The following is a 24973-nucleotide window of genomic DNA, read 5'->3' on the forward strand; positions in this document are numbered from 1 at the left end:
CTTCCTTCCTTAAAGATTTTTATTTATTATATGCGAGTACACTGTAGCTGTCTTCAGACACTCCAGAAGAGGGCATCAGATGTCATTACGGATGTGGGTGAGCCACCATGTGGTTGCTGGGATTTGAACTCAGGACCTTCGGAAGAGCAGTTGATGCTCTTAACCGCTGAGCCATCTCTCCAGCCCCTCCTTTGTGTTTTCTGAATCATTGGATTTTAGTTTTAAGAAATAGATATAGAATCAATTGCTTTTACATAGTACAAAATGACTCTAAACACATTCACATAAACAGATATTCTAACATTTGAAAGGCATGCCAATCATGATTATCAGGGCACAGTGAGTTTAAAGCATAAAGCAAAACTGATGTGGCCAGGGTTTTCTTCAGAAGCTCAAGGGACAGAGATTATTGTCCCCCGACCCCATTGTTGTCTTAGGAATTATTTATAAAAGACCAATCAGCTTTGATTCTCTCTAGGCTACCAAACTAGTACAGAGACTATTTTCCTGGTTATATAAACCATGGTATTGAGATCTACCTATTCCAAATGGTTCTGCCGAACCACAGTGGCACAAGAGCACCCCAAATCTTTCCTGTTACATGACAAATGTCCTAAATCAACTTTATGGGCCTCTCTCTCTCTCTCTCTCTCTCTCTCTCTCTCTCTCTCTCTCTTTGGATTTTTGGATTTGGTTTTTTTCGAGACAGGGTTTTTCTGTATAGCCCTGGCTGTCCTGGAACTCACTCTGTAGACCAGGCTGGCCTCGAACTCAGAAATCTGCCTGCCTCTACCTCCCAGGGTGCTGGGATTACAGGTGTGCCCCACTGCTGCTGCTGCTGCTGCCGCCGCCGCCGCCACCGCCACCACCACCACCACCACCACCACCACCACCCGGCTTACAGGCCTCTCTCTTTAAGACACTTACAACTCTAGAAAGTCAAGCTCCCTTCTCTCCTCCAGTTGACAGGTCCCTTCTACACAGGTCAACGCAGGAAAAAAGACAAACCCATGAGAGAAAATGTAACGTGCCTCCCTGAAGCCTCCTATCTTTGTGGTCCTTGACTGCGAATTCTGCTCAGGTCCCCAGTACCTTTGAGAGCACTCTGCTCTGCCACCATTCTGTGTTACAACAGTAAGCCGACAGTCTTTTCAACAAAAGAGCATCCAAAACAAAATCATTCACCAAAAGGCAGCATGTAATAAATCAAAAGAACTCTAAATTGCTCCAAAGATCCCAAAGGCAAAAAGGAAGGTAAAAGCTGATCAGCGAGAGACTTACCAAGGGTCACATTTTTGGAGAATCTAAGACAAAGTCCAAACTCATTTGCTTGCTTCGTTGAGTAGAGTTAGAAAGAGCAAAATGTCCCCCGAGAAAATGACTCCAGGAAATCTGGAAACTTCTGTTTTTCCTTTCTTCTCTCCCTGGGGTCATCACAATATTAGTTGACACCCCCGAAACGTGTCTTTACCCTTCCATGAATGCCATTTTGTTACCAAACTTGGGGTTCACCACCTGTGCCCCAAGTCAGGTCCAGCTACCCATCTTCAATAAGCCAATTAAAGGAGTCAAAACATCCTGAGTTCAATTCCTAGCAACCATATGGAGGCTCACAACCATCTATAATGAGATCTGACCCCGTCTTCTGCTGTGTTTGAAGACAGCTACAAGTGTACTTATATATAATAAATAAATCTTAGCTGGGCAGTGGTGGCACACACCTCTAATCCCAGCACTTGGGAGGCAGAGGCAGGCAGATTTCTGAGTTCAAAGCCAGCCTGGTCTACAGAGTGAGTTCCAGGACAGCCAGGGCTACACAGAAAAACCCTGTCTCGGAAAACCACAAAAAAAAAAAAAAAAAAAAAAAAAGAAAGAAAGAAAGAAAGAAAGAAAGAAAGAAAGAAAGAAAGAAAGAAAGAAAGAAAGAAAGAAAGATGCCTTTGATCCCACCACTTGGGTGGCAGAGGCAGGGAGGCAGAGGCAGGTGGATCTCTGTGAGTTTGATGCCAGCCTCGTCTACAAAGCATGTCCAGGATAGTCAAGGCTGGTTACACTGAGAAATATTATCTCCAAAAAAAAAATGTTGAATGTAGGTCAGGAATGGTGCCAACACTTAGGAGGCAGGAGTAGAAGGATCTCTGTAAGTTCCAAAGCCAGCCTGGTCTACATTCCAAATTCTAGGCCAGCCCAAACTTACATGGAGACCTTATTTCAACAGTGGAAGGACCCCCTTCAAAAGTGGAAAGCAGAAAAGGGAGATTTATTCTTTTTTTTTTTAATTTTTATTTATTTATTTATTTATTTATTTATTTATTTATTATATGTGAGAACACTATAGCTGTCTTCAGACACTCCAGAAGAGAGTGTCAGATCTCATTACGGATGGTTGTGAGCCACCATGTGGTTGCTGGGACTTGAACTCATGACCTTTGGAAGAGCAGTCAGTGCTCTTAGCCCCTGAGCCATCTCTCCAGCCCCCGGGGATTCAATGTGGCCACACCGCAAAGAGGGACATAGCTGTCTAACAAATTCCTCAGAAATGTCTTTGGTGTCCTGAAAGTTTAAATGATAGCCAAGGCTGTGTACATCTAAGCAGTCCTGGTCAAGTCTGTGCTCCACTCATCCAGCATTATCTATCTTCAGTTCATTGTTGACCTGAAGTCAACAGAAATGGTTGTCTGACCATTTGTTAGAACTTCTGCAAGTCTCTTTCTGGGAGACAGGAGACAAGTTCCCCTTATGCCTGGTGTACTTTTGAATGAGATTTCTGAGGAAATTATCATTTTGGGGGGCATTGTTTCATCAGTCTGATCATCAGACTAAAAGACACAATCTCTGTAGAGTACCCTCATTTCTGGCAGAGTCACTACAGGTTCAGTGCGTAGGACCACAAAAAAGTAAAACATAGCTAAATTTTGTCAAACATCCAAACTTACCTGCAAGAAGGCTCCACCCATCCATCTCCTTTCTTGCTCCATTAGGATGAGCCACTAACTAATGTAAAATTATGCCCACCTACAAATTTTGCTCAAAAGAATACATTTTTTGTACTAAAAATGAGTGTTTTCAAAATGAGAGCTATGGGGGCTGGAGAGATGGCTCAGGGGTTAAGAGCACTGACTGTTCTTCCAGAAGTCCTGAGTTCAATTCCTGGCAACCACATGGTGGCTCACAGCCATCTGTAATGGGATCTGACGCCAAATCTTAAAAAAAAAGACCCGAGGATGGTTGCCCCTGTGTTGAACCTATTTCCCTGCAGCTTTGATAGTTCTACCATAGCCCTCTCTTTTTTAAAGATTTTACGTATTTATTTCATGTATATGAGTACACTGTTGCTGTCTTCAGACACACCAGAAGAGGGCGTCAGATCTCATTACAGATGGTTGTGAGCCATCATGTGATTGCTGGGAATTGAACTCAGGGCCTGTGGGAGAGCAGTCAGTGCTCTTACTCACCGAGCTATCACTCGGGTCTTTCTAGGTCAAAGTATCCCTGACACAAAGAAATAACAAAGTTAGAAATAAAGCCCAATTCTCCCACTTCAAGAAGAGTGGGACTGACCTCGGCACTCGGCAACCAAGGCTTAAGAACTGAAGCCAAAAAAGATAAAAGGACTGAAAAGACAGCCAGCATTTTGGCGCTCAGTCTTTGTGCTCAGCTAGGGTCCAGAAGATATCAGTGGCTCTTCTAAAAGGACCAGCCAACTCAGGGGAGTCACTATTTTAGAGACAACAGACTAAAAATAAAAATAAAAAAAGCAGAATTTGCCAGTCACTAAATAACCCTTGATTGCTTGAAGCCTGGCTCAGTGACTTATGTGTGATGTCTTCTTCTTTTTTTTTTTTTTTAAAGATTGGTTTATTTAGGGGGAATAAGAGATGATCCAGGAGTTAAGAGTACGTGTTTCTCTTGCAAAGGACCCACTACCCATACAGGGCCTCACATCCATCTGTAACTCCAGTTCTAAGGGATTCAGTGACTTCTGACTTTTGAGGGCACCAGACCTTCAACACAGTGTGCATACTTACATGTAGGCAAAGCACTCTCGTACAAGTAAAATAAATATTAAAATGCTGGGAACCAAATTCAGATCCTCTGCAAGATGAGTATGACGACTCTTAACTGTTGAGCCATCTCTCCTGCCTCTGACTCGCCATGTCTTCCATAAAGCCTAACTCTAACAGACCCTTGGTGCCTCACCCCAACTGGCCATTAAGAAGGGCGAATGGTGTTCTAAATCTAACTAAGAAGGCAGAGGTTGCCATTACCTATCATATATGATCCCAAAACAAGTGACCCAGGCACAAGGCTGTGAAATGTACCTGTTATTAAAGGACCCTGTTTCCTCTTGGTGTATAATTCTGAGAATTTCCCTGCTGTGTATGGTCTATGGTATATATTTTTCCTTTTCACTAAGGTCTGCTCAGCGACCAGGGCATGCGCAGACTAGTAGCTCACCTAGGATGCCCCTCACGATGGCTCTTGGGCCTCTCCTGAGACCTTCGCACCATGCCTGACTTGGATGGCTTCTATTAGGTACACTACAGAGAACAGCTAGACAACAAGTAGGTGGCATATACACGCCTGGAGGGAAGCCCTTCGCAAATGCAAGGATGGGTGCGAGAAGGGGCTCTATGGGTAGGAGACCCCAGACATCACTTTGGCTGTCTTCCTTTTCCTGGCCTTGGCTTTCAGCTTTGCCTTTTGCATTTAATCAAAGAAAAGGGGTGGGGGGCAGGGGAGAGAAACCTGCCTTTCTTGATGCTCAGGAGACAAAAACAGGCAGATCTCTGAATTTGTGGCCAGCCTGGTCTACAAAGTGAGGACAGCCAGAGCCATTATTACCCTATCTGGACTCCTCCCCTACCCTTCCCCAAAAAACCTTTTTTTAGATGTATTTTCTGTCTGGGGTATTTCACTTGCATATACGTCTATGTAGTCTGTGCTTGTCCGGTATCTATGGAGATGAGAAGGTGTAGGATACCCCAGATCTGGGATTACTGATGGTTGTGAGCCACCATGTGGATTCTGGGAACCAAACCGAACTCCTCCTCAAGAACAGTAGATGCCCTTAACTGCTGAGCCAGCTCTCCAAACCCCAATATGAATTTCAATAAAGAAGACTAGGGAGTCGGCTCGGCTACTAAGAGGACTTCTCACTGAGTCTGAGTATTTGAGTTCAATTCATAGGATCGACTAAGGAGATCCAACTTCTGAAAGCTGTCCTTTAATCTCCAGACTAACACCATGATAGCACGCGCCTCCATAAGACACACATAAAATAAAAAATTTTAAAGTTATACTGGGCTGGGTGGTGGTTCCACACACCTTTAATCACAGGGAAGCAGAGAGAGACAGATCTCTGAGTTCAAGGCCAGCCTGGTTTACAGAGTGAATTCCAGGACAGCCAGGACTGTAGAGAAAACCTGTCTCAAAACACCCCTCCTCCAAAAGAAGACATAAAAAGTTCATACTTTCTGTACACTGTGAGGGCTAGCTAGGGTCAACACTCAAAAATCGCACTAGACACGGTGGTACAAGACTGCAATCCCAGCTCTCTGAAAGCAGACAAGAAAGGATCACAGATCCAAAGTCAAAATCAGCTACAAAGCAAATATGAAGCCAGCCTAGACTCCTAATATGTATGAAAATGTCACGTATACTTTTCCCACCACAAACTGGGCTCTTTGAATTTGTGATTATTTTGTAAGCATGTTCTGAACCATACTTTTTCATGCATTTTTTAAAAAAAAAAAAACATTATCTGGGGCCGCCCTAATCTCAAGGCCAGCATGTCCAATCAGGAATGCAACAACTCCTGGGAAAACAGCCCACTCCTCCCGGACCAAAATGCTTCTGGCAGAGAACACTGGGTATAGTGAACACTGGGTGTAGTGAAGCGAGACCATAATTCCTGTACTCAGAAGGCAGAGGCAGGAGGGTCATTGCAAGTTCTCCTTGAGATATGCCAGCCCGTATCCAAGGTAAGTTACCTGCTCGCCAGGGCTACATAGCAAGACCCTTTCTGAGAAAGAGTGGGGGGGAAGGAGGGAGGGGAGAGGGAGAGAGACACAGACAGAGAGAGACAGAGAGGGAGAGACAGAGAGACAGAGAGGTAGATGTAGATAAGGAAGGAAGGACAAACTAGCACCCATAGCTAATGAAAAACTATAGACCTTCTGAATGAGAAAAAAAATGGTGTTTGGTGATTTTAAGTTCAGGACCAGCCTGTATTGCGTATGCAGACTGCTCCCCCCACCTCCCACCCCCGGGTGGAAGGGGCAGATGTGCTGATCCTGTGTCTATCTCAGGACTTTGGAGGATGAGGCAGGACTGAGTTCATGGCTACCGTGGCCCACCTAGCGAGGCTCAACCTCACTTGGGCTGCGAGGAGATCTCTGTTTACAGACCTAGCCTGGTGTCCGGGTCAGAACTGTCCACAGTCCTGCTTCCCTGACCTGTTCCTCCTCCTTGTTCAATTTCGATGTGCTTGAAGTGTCCTCCCATTTGTGGCTTGACTTCATTCCCATTGTCATTAAGTTGGAAGAGCCCCTATCCTTTACCCCAATGCCTAGTAACAGCTATTTAAATAGAATTCTTTTTGTGCTCGCCCAGTATAGAAAATGTTTTGGAAAATGAATTGCTGTACTATCTTGCTATAAAAGGTGACTTGTGTCAGGTATGGTGGTTGTAGCCCTCTACCTCTAGCATTTGAGAGGGGCAGGCAGAAGCGCCACTTGGCCTATCTATGTTATATGAAACACTGTTTCAAAAAGAACAGCTAAACCAAGCAGTGGTGGCTCACGCCTGTAATCCCAGCACTCTGGGAGGTAGAGGCAGGCAGATTTCTGAGTTCAAGGCCAGGCTGGTCTACAGAGTGAGTTCTAGGACAGCCAGGGCTAAACAGAGAAACCCTGTCTCGGGGAAAAAACAAGTCCAAAAACCGAAACAAAACAAAAGGTCTAATTTGGGCTGGAAAGATGACTCAGCGTTTAAGAGCACTGACTGCTCTTGGGGGGGGGGGCTGAGTTCAAATCCCTACAACCACATGGTGGCTCACAACCATCTGTAATGAGATCTGATGCCCTCTTCTGGGTGTCTGAAGACAGTGACAGTGTACTTACATATAAATAAACAAATCTTAAAAAAAATAAGAACATCTAAATTACTAACAGGGCAGACAATGGAATGGTAATAGGAAAAAAAAAGGCTCCGTTACTTTTTTTCTTTTATTTTCTTTCTTTCTTCCTTTTCTTTCTTTCTTTCTTTCTTTTTTTTTTTTTTTTTTTTTTTTGATTTGGTTTTTTTGAGACAGGGTTTTTCTGTGTAGCCCTAGCTGTCCTGGAACTCACTCTGTAGACCAGGCTGGCCTCGAACTCAGAAATCTGCCTGCCTCTGCCTCCCAAGTGCTGGGATTACAGGCATGTGCCACCACGCCCAGCAAGGCTCTGTTTCTTTTCTCTCTTACATATTTCTTGGACCTTAGTAGCAGTTTGTAGCCTCTCGTGAACGTGCTTCAATGTAAAGACGAAGGAATTTGGCTGCTGAAGCTCTTTCTAGCTAAGAAGTTTTGACAGAAAGGCATAAGTTTGAATATTCCTGATTGGAAAAATTTATCTTTCTCAATTGTCTGCTCAGCTGATTAAGAGCCCTTGAATACTGACCCTGGCGGTCTTAACATTCTGAGATTGGGACAGGACTGAGATTGCTGAGTGTCAAGCACTATTATACTATATTCTGTACTTCATTTGGCAATTTAGGAAAACAAAACAAAAACCCTGAAGATCAGAGGTAAGCCAGGCGGTGGTGGTGCATACCTTTAATACAGGGGAGGTAGTAGAGGCAGGAGGATCTCTGTGAGTTCGAGGCCAGCCTGGTCTACAGAGTCAGTTCCAGGACAGCCAAGGCTACACAGAGAAACACTGTCTTGGAAAATCAAAAATAAATAAATAATAAAGTGGTAGAGAATAGAACAGACCCATGGTACAAAAATACATACTGAAAATACATACTGTAAATATCTGGGGCTGAAGAAATGGCTCAAGTCTGTCTTCCAGGGTCCTGCCAAGAGGTGTGGGTTTATAGAGAATGCAAGATTACCCTTAACTAAGCAGTTCTGGTCAAAGGTGCGGGGCTGCTGGCCCATTTTTGACACAAGACTATATTGGCTCTGGCTCTGATAATCTTTCAGAACTATGTGAAACTCTTGCCAGGAGACAGGCTTCCCCTTGGCATTAGAGTCGCACCTTTTTCCTTCTCCTGGGGTGAGAATCCTGGGAAAATTCTAGTTTCTTTGACTCAATTTCTCTCAGTAGCCTGATAGTAGAAGAAAGGACGCAAATGGCCCTCCTTAGAATATCTCAGCTCCTGTCAGGATAGTTACAGTCAGAGCTGGGCATGGTGGTGGCATACCTGTGGTCCCAGCACTTTCGAGGCTCTGGCAGGAAAACATATTCGAGGCCACTTTGGACTCCACTGACATCTTGTCTCAAAAGAATAATAGCAATAATCATAATGGCTTCTCTCTTTTTTATAAAAAGATTTATTTATTTATTATATGTGAGTACACTGTTACTGTCTTCAGATGCAGCAGAAGAGGGCATCAGATCCCATTACTGATGGTTGTGAGCCACCATGTGGTTGCTGGGAATTGAACTCAGGACCTTTGGAAGGGCAGTGGGTGTTCTTAACCACTGAGCCATCTCTCCAGCCCATGGCTTCTCTCTAGTACTCTCTCTAGTATTTCTTACTGAAATAAAAGCCACACAAAACTGAAGGGAACAAAAATTGATTATTGAGCAAAATTAATGTTGGTCTGTGAACCTATCATGTGTGTGTGTTGAGGCTTGAACCTTACAAATTCTAAGCAACAGCTCTATCCCTGAGGTGTACTGCTAGTCCTTTAAGTTCTGTGGGCATGTAGATAGGGATATAATGTGATTACAAAGAAGTTATGAGGCAAAACCAGCCAGTACAACAAGTAAATATTTCTTCTTCTCCTTCTCCTTCTCCATCTCCTCCTCCTCCTCCCTCCTCCTCTTCCTCCTCCTCCTCTTCCTCCTCCTTCTTGCTTGTTTTTTCAAGACAGGGTTTCTCTGTGTAGCCCTGTCTGTCCTGGAACTCACTCTGTAGACCAGGCTGGCCTCGAACTCAGAAATCTGCCCACCTCTGCCTCTTTTACCTACTATTTGTAACCACCTAGCTTCATTTTGTTTTGTTTTTTCCTTAAAAGAAACCTACATATTTATTTACGTAATTTAGATTCTAAATTTAAACTGAGCTCAAAAATGGAAGAGTTTGGGCTTAGATGGCTCAGTGGCTAAGAGCACTGTCAGCTCTCCCAGAGGTACTGAGTTCAATTTCCAGCACCTACATGGTGGCTCACAGCCATCTGTAACTCCAGTTTGAGGGGGACTCAATGCCTTTTTATGGCCTTTTGAGATACCAGAATACATAAAATAAAATAAATCTAAAATAACCCTTTAAAAAGAAGAGCCAAGCCAGGTGGCTCTTGTGTCTTTAATCCCCGCAGTAGGCGAGGCAGGGAAGGCAGATTGCTGTGAGGTCAAGGCCAGCCTTGGGCACATATCAAGTTCAAGGATTGCCCGAGCCTCACAGCGTGAAACCTTGTTTCAAAAACAAAAAAAAAAACCCAGAAAATTAGCAAAAGGAAGAATTTCAACAGTTATGAGAACCATTTGGTGACTTTACGACAGTTGACCTGACCCGACTTTGACCTTTATCCAAAAGAAGCATAGCAAATAATACAGACCCCTGGGGATAGACGGCTCTCTCTATATTAGCGGCTTTATTCATTGTTAAGGCTGCTCTAATTAACCTTTATTTTCATGTAAATGAATGTTTTGCCTGCATGAATGCACCTTGTGGGTGCCTATGAAGGTGTGGCGAGGGCATTCGGCCTCCTGGAACTGGAGTTAGAGATGTTTATGAGTGCCTATGTGAGTACTGGGAATTAAACCCAGGTCCCCACTTTTTTTTTTTCAAACAAGGTCTCAAACAAGGTTGGTCTCAAACTTCCTATGTAGCTAAGGATGACCCTGAACTCTGATCCTCCTGCCTCCATCTCCAGTGTCGGTCATTTCTGTGTTCTTTTCTTTCATCATTAAATAATAAGAACTATTACGTTTGGCTGGGTGTTGCAAACTAGTTACCCTCCCGGGCTCTGAGGCACTAGAACACATTCAACTTCCCTTCCTTGTGTCTAATGACCATTATTCAAGTCTTCCTTCTATGGGACCAACTTTTTTCATTTCTAAGCAACCATTGGTGTTTGGTGTTTACGGAAGTGGATATGCTAATCAGTTCAATTCGACCATTATGTATTGCGTGCACGAATCAAATGATCATGCTGTAGCATAAATATATACGCTTGTTATGTCTTGATTAAAAATAATTCTTGAGATAATAAGCAATGGTTTCACTCCGAAGTCAAACCCATGACTCCTTGGTCAGGTTTTGGTTGCTGCTTCTTTCTGTGGTAGTGCTACTGAAGTGAGTCTTATTCTATCCCTCTCTGGTGAACACCAGTCTTAAAGAGGCCCAGATAACCTAGTGCTGTGGCTCAAATTAAATAGAGGCTCCTGAACCTCAAAAGAGAACAGTCAAGGGAGGATCCCAGGAAGAGAGGACATTAGTGTGGGTCTCAAATGGAACCCTGACAGAGAAGACGCTTCAACCCAGACACCCAACCCCCGCGGGCACTGGGCTCCCCGAAGCCTGGCCTGGTCCCCGCTGATTCCCTTATCTACGCCTTTCCAGCTGCCTCCCTGCTGGCTGAACTGTGGCCACAGACTTCTGGGCCTTGCACCCCCTCCACAGGGATGGGGGAGGGAATGGGGTGAGGCCTGGCCTCAGAGGCACCCTACTCCCCACCCTTCATTTCCTTTACTGAGTCCTTTGTCACCTCCAGGAATGAAGAAATGGGATGTGAGTCGAGCACCACACCATTCTATTGGACATGCTCTAGCCTTCCCCTCCCAGTGAGGCTCTCTGAAGCTCCCCTGTCCCCAGGCTCACAACTTCTGCTACTAAGAGTACTAAATAATGATGGGAAGTATTGTTTGAGCACCATACCAGTTATGATGTGCCCAGCAGGCACTGTGCAGATGAGTTACATTTGGTGTAGGGTAAGGGAAGTGTATGATTATAACCATTTTCCGAGCGAGCAACCGAAGCACCGTGGATGACTGACTGGCTTGTGCAGAAATTAGGCAGTCAAATCACTGTGAGTGGAAGGGTGTCGCTGAGGCCTTGGACAGTCTCATTTCTGTGGCCCTACTCCAGTCTGGCAGGGGAGAGTGGCAATAGACCACAAAGACTTGACAAGAATGTAATAAAATCATATAGGAAAAAAGGACTTCGCTGTAGCGCCTGTGTCCTACCAACGAATAGCGCTGCTCTTGGTGGTCTATCAGTACGGTTCTGCAGGTAAAAGCTCTGGCTGTATCAGGAGCTGGGCATGTAGTGTAGCTGGCAAAGCACATGCCCAGTGGATATACATGCAAGGCCCTGACTTGCATTCCTAGCTTTGGGCAAGGATGAGAATTGGAGGTTGTTATTCTGAGTTAGAAGGAAGAAGATTTAGCATTAAGGCTCTGGATATAGCTTACTAGTGAAGCTCTTGCCCACTATCCAAGATGCACTAAGTTCTATCCACAGTAAAAATAATAGTAGTCCTAAAGGCGGGCGGTGGTGGTGGTGGCGCATGCCTGTAATCCCAGCACTCTGGGAGGCAGAGGCAGGCAGATTTTGAGGCCAGCCTGGTCTACAGAGTGAGTTCCAGGATAGCCAGGGCTACACAGAGGAACCCTGTCTCGAAAAAACCAAATCCAAAAAAACCAAACAAACAAAGGAAAAAATAGTAGTCTTAGACCAGAACTCAGATAGTGTTAGCTAACCACTGCTATTAGTATTAGGGTCAGCATTAAAGCTCATTATCAGCTTAGAGTTAATATCAGCATTGCTATTGGTGTGTGCACATTGTTGACATTCCAGCTAGAATTCTCAGCCGCGCTAGTTGGGAAGGGAGCAAGCCGAACATAGGCACTAAGCACTCGGTAGACGAATCAGAATACTCTACTTGGACACCTCAGATTCCCTTGAGTACTCAATAAAAAAAAAGAACATTTGATATATTGATAACTCAGATTCAGTTAGTTGGACCATTTAACATGGCGTTCAAATTTGTGCACTGTCCCCATTACAGAAGGGAGAATGGTAACTCATCCATGACTCCATCTAGGTGTCCCCACTAGTGGCTGGGTGGGCTGGTGGAGAAGAGTAGGCTACCTGCAGGGCCAGCATCCCTGTCCTTACAGAGGAAGGCGGCACACAGCCACTTTCACACAATTTAAACAAGCCTCCCATTTTTTAAATTTATTTTTTATTTTTTATTTTTTTTTGGATTTGTTTTTTTCGAGACAGGGTTTCTCTGTATAGCCCTGGCTCTCCTGGAACTCACTCTGTAGACCAGGCTGGCCTCGAACTCAGAAATCTGCCTGCCTCTGCCTCCCAGAGTGCTGGGATTACAGGCATGTGCCACCACTGCCAGGCCCATTTTTTTTTTTTTTATTATCCTTTAAGTTATTCACTGTGGCTACATGTGCATTTGTTTCATCAAATTGCAACTGCACGGACAGTGTGTATCTGAAGTTTGTTACTGGGTTTCTGATAGAGCTGAGGGTAGAGACATCCCACGGCTCCCGTGCGGGTCCCATGCACGTTACGTTTGGGAAGGAGGCCAATGTGAAGGTGACTCCAATCACGTGTGCAAAGGTTTTCATTCGTTTCACGAAGCCTGTGAACTCTCTATACTACAGAAATTCGTAGGATGCTATGGATTTTAATGCAGTTGTAAGAAAAGATGAAACTAATTAGATAGTAATGAATGAGAAATAGCTGTTCACAGCCTGAGAGGCTAAAAGTTTCACAATCAAGAAACTAAAAGTTCAGTCTGGTGAGGTTGCTAATTCTTGCTTCTATTTTCAGTAAGTGGACCTCTCATTTTCTTCTGAGACAGGGTTTCTCTGTGTAGCCCTGGCTGTCCTGGAACTCCACTCGGTAGACCAGGCTGGCCTTGAACTCAGAAATCTGCCTGCCTCTGCCTCCCAGAGTGCTGGGATTAAAGGCTTGCGCCACCACCGCCCAGGCAAGCCTATCATTTTTAAAGTCCATGGGGACAATGGCTCTGAGAGCCCCCTCCTCTGGAGTGGGCCGGTGGGCGGGCTGACAGGGAACTTCCTCCTTGCCTTTCCTCCAGTGGCTCTCAGTCTCCCCAACTGGAGAATGGACAGTTAGTAGGAGAGGCCTAGCCTATGGATTTCCAGGGCTGTGTCAGAAAGTGTAATGAATGAGGAGCCAAGTGCAGTGCTGTGTGTGAGTGTGTGAATGTGTGTGTGTGTGTGATTGTTTTATTTTTATGCTGGAGCAGTACTCAGAATGTACTGATGAAGGTTTTTATGAGAACGAGGCACCAGGGGGCCAAGAGCAAAAGCTACGAATGGATTAAAAGCATCCGGTGACTAGGGTCAGAGGGGCATTACTTCAATGCCGATGACAGCAGAGCCACCCAGATCACAGCAGCCACATGCTCTCACCAATGGCACCAGCACACACACACACACACACACACACACACACACACACACACACACGCATGCACGCATGCAGACAAACACACATACATACACAGAGCTCACACTTTCAGACTCTGGCTCGGACTCTCTCTCCCTTTCTACACTGATTCTGTCTTCCTTTTGTCTCCATCTGTGTACCCTAGGCCTTCATCATTCGGGGTTTTTCCTTCACCTTCTATCCATCTGCTTCATATTGTCTCTTTTACCTTGCCATGTGCATCTTAACATCGCAGGCTCTCCGAATCTGTCTCTCCCTCTCCCTCTCCCTCTCCCTCTCCCTCTCCCTGTCTCCCCCTTTCTCCCTTCCTCTCCCTCCTTCCCCCCTCCCTCCAAGGTGTCATCCCCCTGCCTCCTCACTTCTCTCTCTTTCTGTATATCTCTGTCCCTGTCTCTTTCTGTCTTTTATTTAACCATCCTTCTTTGCCATCTTATCCCAATCCTTTGGGACTCACAGGGGAGTCCACTCTGGGTGTCACCTCAGTTTCCCGCCTCTAACCTATGGCGGGCAAGAGGTTGAGGCACTGCCCCTGTATGTATCCCCCACCCTGCCCCCCAGCCCCACGACAGCCTGTTACTGCGGCACCAACAGCCACAGTCGCCTCCATCTGATAAGGACTTATCTGCTGCCCCAGAGCAGGCCAGAGCTGGCGTAAGCCCCAGCACGAGCCCAAGCACTAAAGAAGTATGTGTACCCTTACTCCACTGGTCCTGGCCTAGTACCCCAGACTGGTGCATAGAGGTGGCCCGCAGGTTCTGGTTGAAATGCTCCCAAAACTCTGAGCCTCATTCTTCTCACCTGCAAAATGGGTACAGCTATATCCCCCTTTCTCCCAGCATTCAGGAGGGCTCACACACATACAGGTCCAGCCTACACATAGCCTGGCATACAGTAGGGGCTTTCCTCACTGAGAAATCTAGTAGAGAATGAAACATATCTTGACTAAGAGCTCATATGACTTGACTGGACACTGGACTCCATAGAAGCCAAACTCGAGGGGGATCCAAAAGTCTCCAGGAGAGCCAGGAAGGGTGGAGGGGCTGGAGCCTAACAGGTCCTCCCTAAGGAGGCGGCACACCCCCCTCCCCTGCACTGCCCCACCCACTGGGGCACCAGCCACTCCCTGGGGAGGAAAGAGGAGGGAGAAGGTGAGTGGGAGGGAGGGAGGGCGGGCTGGCAGGAGGGAGGGAAGAAGGGAGACTCAAAGGCCAAGGCCAGCGAGGACTCCCCTTAGGATCACACTGAGCTCACCACACCACTACGGTGGCTGAACCTTCTGCATCACCAAGCCCAGGTCAGTCTCAATTCCCAAAGAACCCCCAGCAAGGCAACCCCCAGCCTGCTCCCCAGCCTGCTCCAGGCTTTCTGACCCATAGCTTGCCCCTAAAACATGGGTCATCCCCTAATTCTCCCACAGATCCCCAGACTTCTGTTTCAACCTCCATCTCTCCTCGTCAAAACTTCTATCGGCCCCAACTTCTTGCCATTCTCCCATTCCTTCTAAGACATCTATGTCCTCTGACCCCTTACCTCCCTCTATCCTCCCAGGCCTACCTTCTATATACGGCGCCCCAGAGGGCCTATGCCTTCATTCCCCCCACTTCTCTCTCATCTCAAATCGGAATTTTTACTAATTGAAACTTGTCTCTCTGCCTCTCTGTTCTCCCAAAAACAGAGAAGAAAAAAAAAAAAAAACTTCACTTGGGCTTTCCCAAGACTTGTATTTCCGCACCCAAGTGAATACCTCTGTTTCTACCCCATTCTTTCTGGCCGGCCACACCTGTCTCCGATGTGTCAAAGCCTAACTTTAACCCCCATCCCCATCGTGGCCGTCAGATCTCATGCTTGTTCTCCGCCGGCTTCTCTTTGCCTCCCCCAAACTATCTTCCTCCCCCTACCTGTTGGCCAAAACGTGTTCATTACTTTAGACACTAAGTTTGCTCCCGACAACTATTCTGTCACAATGTCCCCCATGCCCGCCAGCCCTAAGGCCCCATCCTTTCCACACTTTCTCCACCCCATCTCTTGGTTTGACTTCTCCACTCTTCCTGTGTTCCCAGAATTTGTGTCTAGATAACGGCCACAGCCCTGCCTGTCCAGGTCCATCTTGTTCCTAAACCCAATTGCTGCCCAGGAAAAAAAAAACCCAAACTTCTCTTGCGCATTTTACCATGACCCCCCCCCACCCCAGAACCCATTTATAACCTTTAAACTACGTCTCTAACTTGGCAGCTGACTACCAAAGTCCACCTCTGGTTTCCTAAATTGGTCTGTTTCCCTAACCCATCTCTGAACCCAAAACAGATCTGTGAACTTCGAAGCTCGGCTGTACTTCTTAAAACCCCATTTTTTCTTTCCCTTAAACTCCATAGCCATATATCCAGACTTCTGACTCTCAAACTCTTCCTCTAACCCCCTAAGTTTCCCATCTGCTCCCCGGGTCCTGCCTCTGCTCCTCTGGCCCCAAGGGAGCCTCACTGGGGGCTGGTAGGGCTGTTACCTGGGGTGAGGGGCTGGGCCCGGGAGAGGTGCAGGTGCAGCTGCCGTGCCTCTGGTGACAGCAGCACTTTCTCTACTGAGGCAGCTGATAAGGAGTTCTCATATCCCCCAGCATTGAGATAAACTTTATCTCTGTCAGGAGAGTGATAACTGAGGTGGGGGGTGGGCCCTTGCTTTAGTGGGGGAGGCAGCTCTGCACCCACCAAAGGTGAGAAGTCCAGAGACCGACCACGAGGCCCGAGGGAGAATCCGAGGGTGGGTGAGGGGCTGAGGAATTGGTGTTAGGAAGCCAACCTGGGACAGTGTGACCCAGAGACAATAGGTACAAAAAAAAAAAAAAGAGAACTGGGAGCAAGAGACAGAGACACTGAGAAAGAGCAAGAGGCAGAAAACATGCGGAAGATGAAGCAGAGTCATGGGGGGGGGGGAGAGAGAAAGAGAGAGAACAGTGATCACATGAGGAGGAGGAGGAGAGTCAGGCAGAAATAGAAAGGCAAGAAGGAAAAATAGACAGAGGGAGAATGATGAATCATGGAAAAACAGACAAAGAATTAGAGAGGGGAAAGGTGAACAGTGGGGGTGGGGAGCGGACACTGCCCAAGTAGGTGGGGACTCTGAGCTCCAGAGGTGATGGTAGACACAATCAGGGGCTGTCTTCTCCACAGCACGGTCCCCAAGCCTGGGCCCAGCCCTTTCTGACCCACCCATGGGTAGAGAAGATGGCATTCTACTCCCAGCCCTCCCTACTAATAGGCCCATCAGCCCGTCAGGGCAGGGGCACGGTTTTTGACTACTTTGACCTGCCGAGCTGTGTGTAGCAGGGCACATTGAGGGATATAGGAATAGAAAGAATTCATGGCTCAGAGAAAGAAACAGGAGGAAGAGGCCCTGGGAGGCAGCGAGAGATACAGACTTGGAAAGATCGAGAGACATTCAGGAATACATATTCTAGGAGAAATATATAGTATAGAAGAAAGCAAGAGCAACAGAAAGCTGAGAAAGACACAAAGACAGATTTTTTTTTCCTTTTTGTTTTTTCAAGACAGGGTTTCTCTGTGTAGCCCTGGCTGTCCTGGAACTCACTCTGTAAACTAGGCTGGCCTCGAACTCAGAAATCTGCCTGCCTCTGCCTCCCAGAGTGCTAGGATTACAGGCGTGTGCCACCACTGCTCACTCAAAGACAGAATTTATAAGGATGGGAAGATATTAGAGAAAGATAGACATGGATGGCCAAAGAAGGTGAGGGGAAGGGCGCACACCCACACACACCTACACACAAATTCATAAAGGCACAGAAAGAGAGAGCAAGATACACCATAGATGTGTTGGGAGAGAGTTCCGAGGATAAATTACTTGCTGAATAAAGGACCTGATGTCCAGAACCCGTACTGACTTGGTCGCATGCACATCTGTGGTTTTAGCATAGTTCTGGGGAAATGGGAGGTGTAGGAGACTCACTGGACGCTCACAGGCCTGTCCAGGTCCACTAAGTGGGAAAATTGAGACCCTCTTTTAAAAGGAAGTGGATGGTGAAGACCAACACCCATGTTTATCCTCTGACCTCCAGATAGATAGATAGATAGATAGATAGATAGATAGATAGATAGATAGATAGATAGACAGACAGACAGACAGACAGACAGACAGACAGACAGATAGACGGACGGACAGGCAGGCAGACAGACAGACAGACTGACTAACAGACTGTATATGCACACAAAGATAAAATCTTTGTTTTCAAAGGTAACTTCTAGAAGCACAGAAATGTAGGAGAAACACAGAAACACAGTCAGCCCTGAAAGGAAACAGGGAGGGAGAGACCCAGGGACATGGCGAGCTAAAGGAATAGCCGTGCACTACAGACAGAGGGAAAGGACCCGTGCTCAGCTCTTAGGTCTCGCCTCCAATATAGCAGATGGGGAAACTGAGGTCTGGGAGTGGCGAGACTCAAAGGTTCCTGAAAACAGACCCTTCTCCCCACCCACCTGTCACTCTTCTCAGAGGAAGCCAGTAGCTTTGGGGTGATTTCAAAAGTTGGGCGGGGATGGCAGAGATAAGCACTGTGGGGGCAGGAGAACTGACCCCCCCATAGGACAGGGAGGAACTAATGGGGCCCTCCGTCTGCAGACACAAGTCAAGTGGGGGAGGGGGATAAAGCCGGAAACCACGGGGTTTCTGAGAAAGTCAGATGGCAAGATACAACAGATAGGGATGAAGTTGGGGAGCACAAAAGGGTGAACCCCAAGCTCCTACTGGAGCTGTCAAGGGATCCAAGGGGTCTTGGTCCTGCATTCTGCCTCTGCAGAAGGAGAGAAAGGAAGGGGAAGAGAGAATAGAAAGAGGAAATAGAGGAGGAGGCCTTGAAGAATGGGAGAAAGAGAAGCGAAGGCTCGCCGGAGGAGGAGAAAGAGGAAGGTTAGAAGGAAAGTAGAGGAGGAAGGAAAGAGGAGACACAGAAAGAGGAAGAGAAATGTGGTATATGAAGAGGAAGGACGGGAGGAAAGAGGTGCAAGGGAAGAGACAAACAGAGAAAGGAAGGGGATTCAAGACAGGGCAAAGAGGAAAGGGGGAAGGAAAAAGAGGAGGGAAGAAGGAAGCCGTGGAGACGAGGGAGATGGGAGGAGGGGTAGGAGAGGACGGAGAGGTCACAGCAAGCTGAGGGAGCAGCAGGGAAAACAGACAAGTGGGGCAACAGGAGAAGGATGGGGAAGAGGTCAGATGAAGATGGAGAGAAAGGATGATGGGAAGACAGACACGGGAGATGACAGCCTAGGGACGGGGAAAGGGAAGAGGAGGAAAAGACTCAGAACATCAAAGGAGTCTCAGGTGACAGACTCTGAGGAAGAGAAAGGAAGGAGGGAAGGGGATTTCTGTGTCTCACAACCCTTCCCTTCCTCGCAGGTTAAACCCCAGTGTCCCCATGGATTTTCCTGGTCTTGGGGCTCTGGGGACCTCAGAACCCTTGCCCCAGTTTGTGGATTCTGCCCTGGTGTCCTCAACATCAGATTCAGCAGGTTTCTTTTCCTCTGGGCCTGAGGCTTTGGATGCCGCATCTTCCTCCACTTCCCCAAGTGCAGCCTCGGCTGCAGCCACTGCACTGGCCTACTACAGAGAAGCTGAGGTCTACAGACACTCCCCAGGTAACTGCTGGGTGACCGGAAGCTGTCAGGGTTGCCGTAGAGACGGTTAGCTAGTCCACAGTCCTAGGAGAAGGTCATCTTGGAAAGAGTTAGAAGCTCTGTGGATGGGTATACTGCCCCGTGTACCTTGGAAACACCAGTCGTCTTCTCCGTCCACCATACTAGATTGAGCACACCAAAAAGTCAGGCTGGAAGTATTGTACAAAGCTACCTCATGTGTCAGTTGACCAGCAGCCTCCCAGTCGCAATCCATCAAAAAGAGATGGAGGGGATTGTCCTTGCTATAGTGACCAGAGGGGCACAGAACTCAGGAGTCACCCAGTAGCAAGAGACTATTGTAGGAAGACCAGAAAACTAGCCACCATGTTGGCTATGATCACCATTTCACTGTAAAAGCAGGACTCCCTAAGGTTTATTGCTGGTCTTTCTCTTGCCCCTCTGTACCCTCCCGACAGTCTTTCAGGTGTATCCACTGCTCAATAGTATGGAGGGAATCCCAGGGGGCTCGCCTTATGCTAGCTGGGCCTACGGCAAGACGGCGCTCTACCCTGCCTCGACTGTGTGCCCCAGCCACGAGGATACCCCTTCCCAGGCCCTGGAAGACCCGGATGGGAAGAGCAACAACACCTTCTTGGAAACCTTGAAGACAGAGCGGCTGAGTCCAGACCTCCTGACCCTGGGGACAGCACTGCCCGCATCACTCCCTGTCAGCAGCAGTGCTTATGGGGGAGCTGACTTTCCCAGTCCTTTCTTTTCTCCCACTGGGAGCCCTCTCAGCTCGGCGACCTATTCTTCCCCCAAGTTCCATGGCAGCCTTCCACTGGCCCCTTGCGGTGAGGCTCTCAAAAAAAGGGACCAGGAGGTTGAGCTGAGGCTAGGTGGGCTCAAGACAAAAGCTAAATGAGCCTCGCTTCCTTTTCTCTCCATTTACCAGAGGCCAGAGAGTGTGTGAACTGTGGAGCAACAGCTACTCCACTGTGGCGGAGGGACAGGACAGGTCACTACCTGTGCAATGCCTGTGGCTTGTATCACAAGATGAATGGTCAGAACCGGCCTCTCATCCGGCCCAAGAAGCGAATGGTAAGACCACAGGCTGGCCTGATAGGAGGAGACTTGGGCCTGCCCAAGACAAGAAGCCATGTTCTCCCATCCTCCAAGAGCCCCATCCGGCTCACACTCGTCCCGGCACATAGCATACTTGCCCCCATCCTTCCCCTTCCCCTTCCCCCATAGGGGACCATCCATCCCTTTCCTAGGCAGAAACCCTGCTACCTGCCTAGAACTACAACTCCCATGTGAGGCCTCATGAATGCTGGGCAGGTAGTCTACCAGAGCACTACACCCCCACATCCAGGAATTTTTATAGATTCCCAGAGGATTCTTTCTGTTTTGTTTTATTGTTTTGTTTTGTTTTGTTTTATCTGAGTGATTGGTTTGGTGTGGTTCCTTTTTTTTTTTTTTTTTGGATTTGGTTTTTTTCAAGACAGGGTTTCTCTGTGTAGTCCTGGCTGTCCTGGAACTCACTCTGTAGACCAGGCTGGCCTTGAACTCAGAAATCCGCCTGCCTCTGCCTCCCAAGTGCTGGGATTACAGGCGTGCGCCACCACCGCCTGGCTTGGTATGGTTTTTGGTTTGAAATGGGACCTTGCTATAGCCCTGGGTGGCCCGGCATTATGTATATATACTATACCGCATTTTCATCTGCTATGGTCCTCCTGTCTCTGTCTCTTGAGTGCCAGGGTTACACCCCTGGCTTCCTCCAAGACATTCTGATACATGGTCAAAGTCTAAGACTAGAGATAGAAGAAATCTCGCATAGATTATAAAATAATCTCCTTGCTGGGCAGTTGTGGTGCACACCTTTAATCCCAGCGCTTGGGAGACAGAGGCAGGCAGATCTCTTGTGAGCTCCATTTCCAGCCTGGTCTACAGAGCAAGTTCCAGGATAGCCAGGGCTACACAGTGAAACCCTGTCTCCACAGATAGATACATAGATATAGTCATACATACATAGATGGATGGATGAATAAAGCTATCCCAGATAGGAACCCTTTCCTTCAATATGACTCTCACCCTGTCAGCTCATTTCTCAGGCCCTATAAGGCCCTGTCCCCGACTCCTCCCTCCCCTGAGCACTAATCTCCTGTCCTTTTGTCCCTTAGATTGTCAGCAAGCGGGCAGGCACCCAATGCACTAACTGTCAAACGACCACCACAACCCTGTGGCGGAGGAACGCCAGCGGAGACCCTGTGTGCAACGCCTGCGGCCTCTACTTCAAGCTCCACCAGGTGTGCCATCCTTCCCGCTGCTTCCTGTCCTCAGCGCTCCCAGCCCCTCCCTTGCCCAGCCCCATCTCCCTTGAGCTGTCTTCCTCTGCCTTTGCTTCCTCCCTCTTCACTCTGCTTTCTCTTCTCAGAGCTTGCATATTCGCTTCTCCTCACCCTTTCCGCCGCTTCGACCTCAAGCTTCCTTCCATCCACCCTCTCTCTCCTTCTTGCCCCCTCCGCTACCTTTCACCCCCATGCTCTGAGCCTTGGCTACCTCTTCCCAGTGTGGGAGGACATTCTGAGCTGACATCAGGGCCACACAGAAGCCCGGGTTTCACTTCCCTAGCCCACCTTGGGTATATTCCTCTAGCCATTGAACTAATTCCCCATTCTTAAAAAAGTGGTGTTAAGAGGCTGTCCCTAGCCCAGATATATCGGCACAATGGGCTGGAGCTGCTAACCCTCTGGTCTCCCTTTCTACAGGTGAACCGCCCGCTGACCATGAGGAAAGATGGAATCCAGACAAGGAACCGCAAGGCATCTGGAAAAGGGAAAAAGAAGCGAGGGGCGAATCTGGCAGGGGCAGGAGCGGCTGAAGGTCCAGCTGGTGGCTTCATGGTGGTAGCTGGTAGCAGCAGTAGTGGGAATTGTGGGGAGGTGGCCTCAGGCTTGACACTGGGCACCGCAGGTACTGCCCATCTCTACCAGGGCCTGGGACCTGTGGTGCTGTCAGGGCCTGTCAGCCATCTTATGCCTTTCCCTGGACCTCTGCTGGGATCGCCTACCACCTCCTTCCCCACCGGTCCTGTGCCTACAACCAGCAGCACCAGCGTAGTAGCCCCACTCAGTTCTTAATGGCCTTGACCCTGTGGCAGAGGAGATGCCCCCCCCCCCCTTTTTGGAGACAGGATCTTCTGTAGCTATGTAGCTAGGAACTATGTAGCTAAGGGTGACCCTAAATTTCCCATTCTCTTGCCTCTACCTCCAAGTACTGAGATTAAAGGCATGTATTGCCATGCCTGACATTTCCCTTCATTTCAGTTTTGTTTTGTGGTTTTGGTTTTGGTTTGAGACAGGAGGCTGGCTTTGAATTCCCCATGTAGTCCAGACCAAGCTTGACATCCTCCTGCCTCAACTCCTGAGTGCTGGGATTAGGGGCATGTGCTACCGTGCCTTTTCTCCCTCTTAGAGCCATCAATCAGCCTTTATAGCCCAACCATCTCCTTGCCCTGAACCCTCAAAGATTTTGTAAAATGAAACCACGAAAGACCTGAACCTGGAGATATGTGCTGGTATTTGGCTAAATAAATGGCAGTGTCAAGTGGAGTATGGAGTGGTATCTACGGCGCTCTGATGACAGTATCCAAATGACATATATGACTACTGGATGAGGTTGCAGGAAGAATACGTCACAACCAAAAATCATGATGCACAAACGGAACAGTGCATTTGAGGTCTCGTGGATGGCATCCAGGGGGCTCCAGATGGCACTGTAAGATGCTGTATGACTGGCTAACTGTGGACGGGGTGGTAAGAGATGGCAGGGTGTCACCAGGCTGCAGGGTAACAGCACATAGAACTGTGTGTGCAGTAACAGGTGAGGGGACACGTAAGGCCGCAGGGGTGTGCTTCTGCACGACTCTGGGCTGTCGTTGACACAGCATGACTACACATGAACTGGACACAAACTCTGATGACTAAGGACCTTTGAAACACTGGGCAAGAACTGAAGTGATAGGATTGTCATGAAATCAAGGTCACCAAGGGCTACACAGTGATATATATATATATATATATATATATATATATATATATATATATATATATATATACACACAAACACACACACATATTTATGTGTATATACACACATACATATACATATATGCCTGGCCCCAAAAGAAGCTCAGCCCTCAGCTCTCACACCTTGCAGCACCCCTTATCTGAATAGCAAGTCTACTCAGAACTGCTGTTACATAGGTCCCTGGCCTTATCTTCAGAAGAGACCCCAGGTTCACACCCTCATATGAACAGCTGCCCTGACTGATGCAGGAAGCACAGGCTAGCCATGAGAGCCTATGGAACTAGACCTCTTGTTCACTCGTGTAAACTCCCTCTCCTTCCCTCCTCCTCTCTTCCTCTCTCCCTCTCCCCTTTTCTCTCTCCCCTTCCTCTCTCCCTCTCTTTCTTCAATCTCACTCATCCCCTCCCTCCCTCTCTTTCTTCCTCTCCCTCTGTCCCTCTTTCTCTCAGTCTCTCCTTCTCTCCCACTCTCCTTCTCTCCTCTGCACTCATGTAGCCCAGGTTGGCCTCAGACTTGCCGTTCAGTTCAAGCTTCTGTCTTGTTGATTTGTTTTTCTTGATTTTTTCGAGTCACGATCTCACTCTGTATGCGACCCAGGCTGGCTTTCTGCTCAGTAAGTATCCCATATCCTGGCCTTGGACTCATGGCAATCCTCCTGCCTCAGCCTCCCAGGTGCTGGGACTTCAGGCATGAGTCACTGCACCTGGAAGGGAGCCCATCCTAATCTGGAGAGGTGCAGCAGTCCCTACCTTCACCCATTCAGGAACCTCTGAGTACAGGCAGTAAGGGTCCCCTGTACCACCCATCCGTGACCCTCTATGCAAGCATCAATCTCCCTGGCTATGTACGGACCTCGGGCAGGTCCATCCCTGTCATACCACTGGGCTGCCTCTCTGCCCTCCACGAAGCATTTTAAATACAGCCCACTTGTGATAAACTGATCTATGACTTTTACAGATCTGACTTTTCTCTACAGAAAGTTCCATTCTCAACTGCTCCAGGAACTCTGATCATATGTAGAAGTTCTTGCTTTGCCAGGTGGTGGTGGCGCACGCCTGTAATCCCAGCACTCTGGGAGGCAGAGGCAGGTGGATTTCTGAGTTCAAGGCCAGCCTGGTCTACAGAGTGAGTTCCAGGACAGCCAGGACTATACAGAGAAACCCTGTCTCGAAAAAACCAAATCCAAAAAACAAAAAACAAAACAAAACAAAAAGCTCTTACTTTCATTGTCAGCAATAAGCCCTGACCACTACCCGGCACAACAATCCTGAATTTCCCACCAACCCAGGATCCGACTTGTAACGCAGATTTTTGTTTAGAACTTGTTCAAAAAGTCCGTTCTTAGCTGGGAATATTGATGTTTGACTGTAATCCCAGCACTCAGGTAGCAGAGGCAGGCAGATCTCTATGGATACAAGGCCAGCCTGGTCTGGGCCAGTTAGGGCTACATAGTGAGACCCTGTCTCAAAACAAAAGGCAGAGGGTGTTAGAGAGATGGCTCAGCGGTCCAGAACACTGGCGACTCTTCCAGATGAGCCAGGTTTGATTCCCAAAAGTACCTTTAACACCATTTCCAGGGAATTTGAGGCCCTCTTCTGGTCTTCATTACC

The 24973-nt window shown here is 47.8% G+C and overlaps 1 protein-coding gene and 1 long non-coding RNA gene across 2 annotated transcripts in view; one reads left to right on the forward strand and one right to left on the reverse strand.

Moving 5' to 3' along the window:
• Positions 1-16221, reverse strand: part of LOC127674783 (uncharacterized) — a 37834-nt gene extending 21613 nt beyond the window's left edge. The window contains exon 1 of the long non-coding RNA XR_007975360.1: positions 16154-16221. This is a non-coding gene — a long non-coding RNA (uncharacterized LOC127674783). The remainder of the gene's footprint in view (positions 1-16153) is intronic.
• Positions 14830-22885, forward strand: Gata1 (GATA binding protein 1). Its single transcript, XM_052170483.1, has 6 exons — positions 14830-14947; positions 19054-19292; positions 19748-20125; positions 20227-20372; positions 21455-21580; positions 22043-22885. Exons 2-6 carry the CDS (start codon positions 19073-19075, stop codon positions 22412-22414), a joined length of 1242 nt encoding a protein of 413 aa, XP_052026443.1. The 5' UTR covers positions 14830-14947; positions 19054-19072; the 3' UTR covers positions 22415-22885.
• Positions 22886-24973: the final 2088 nt, after the last annotated feature.

Source organism: Apodemus sylvaticus, chromosome X (genome assembly GCF_947179515.1).
Source record: "Apodemus sylvaticus chromosome X, mApoSyl1.1, whole genome shotgun sequence".
Classification (NCBI taxonomy): domain Eukaryota; kingdom Metazoa; phylum Chordata; class Mammalia; order Rodentia; family Muridae; genus Apodemus; species Apodemus sylvaticus.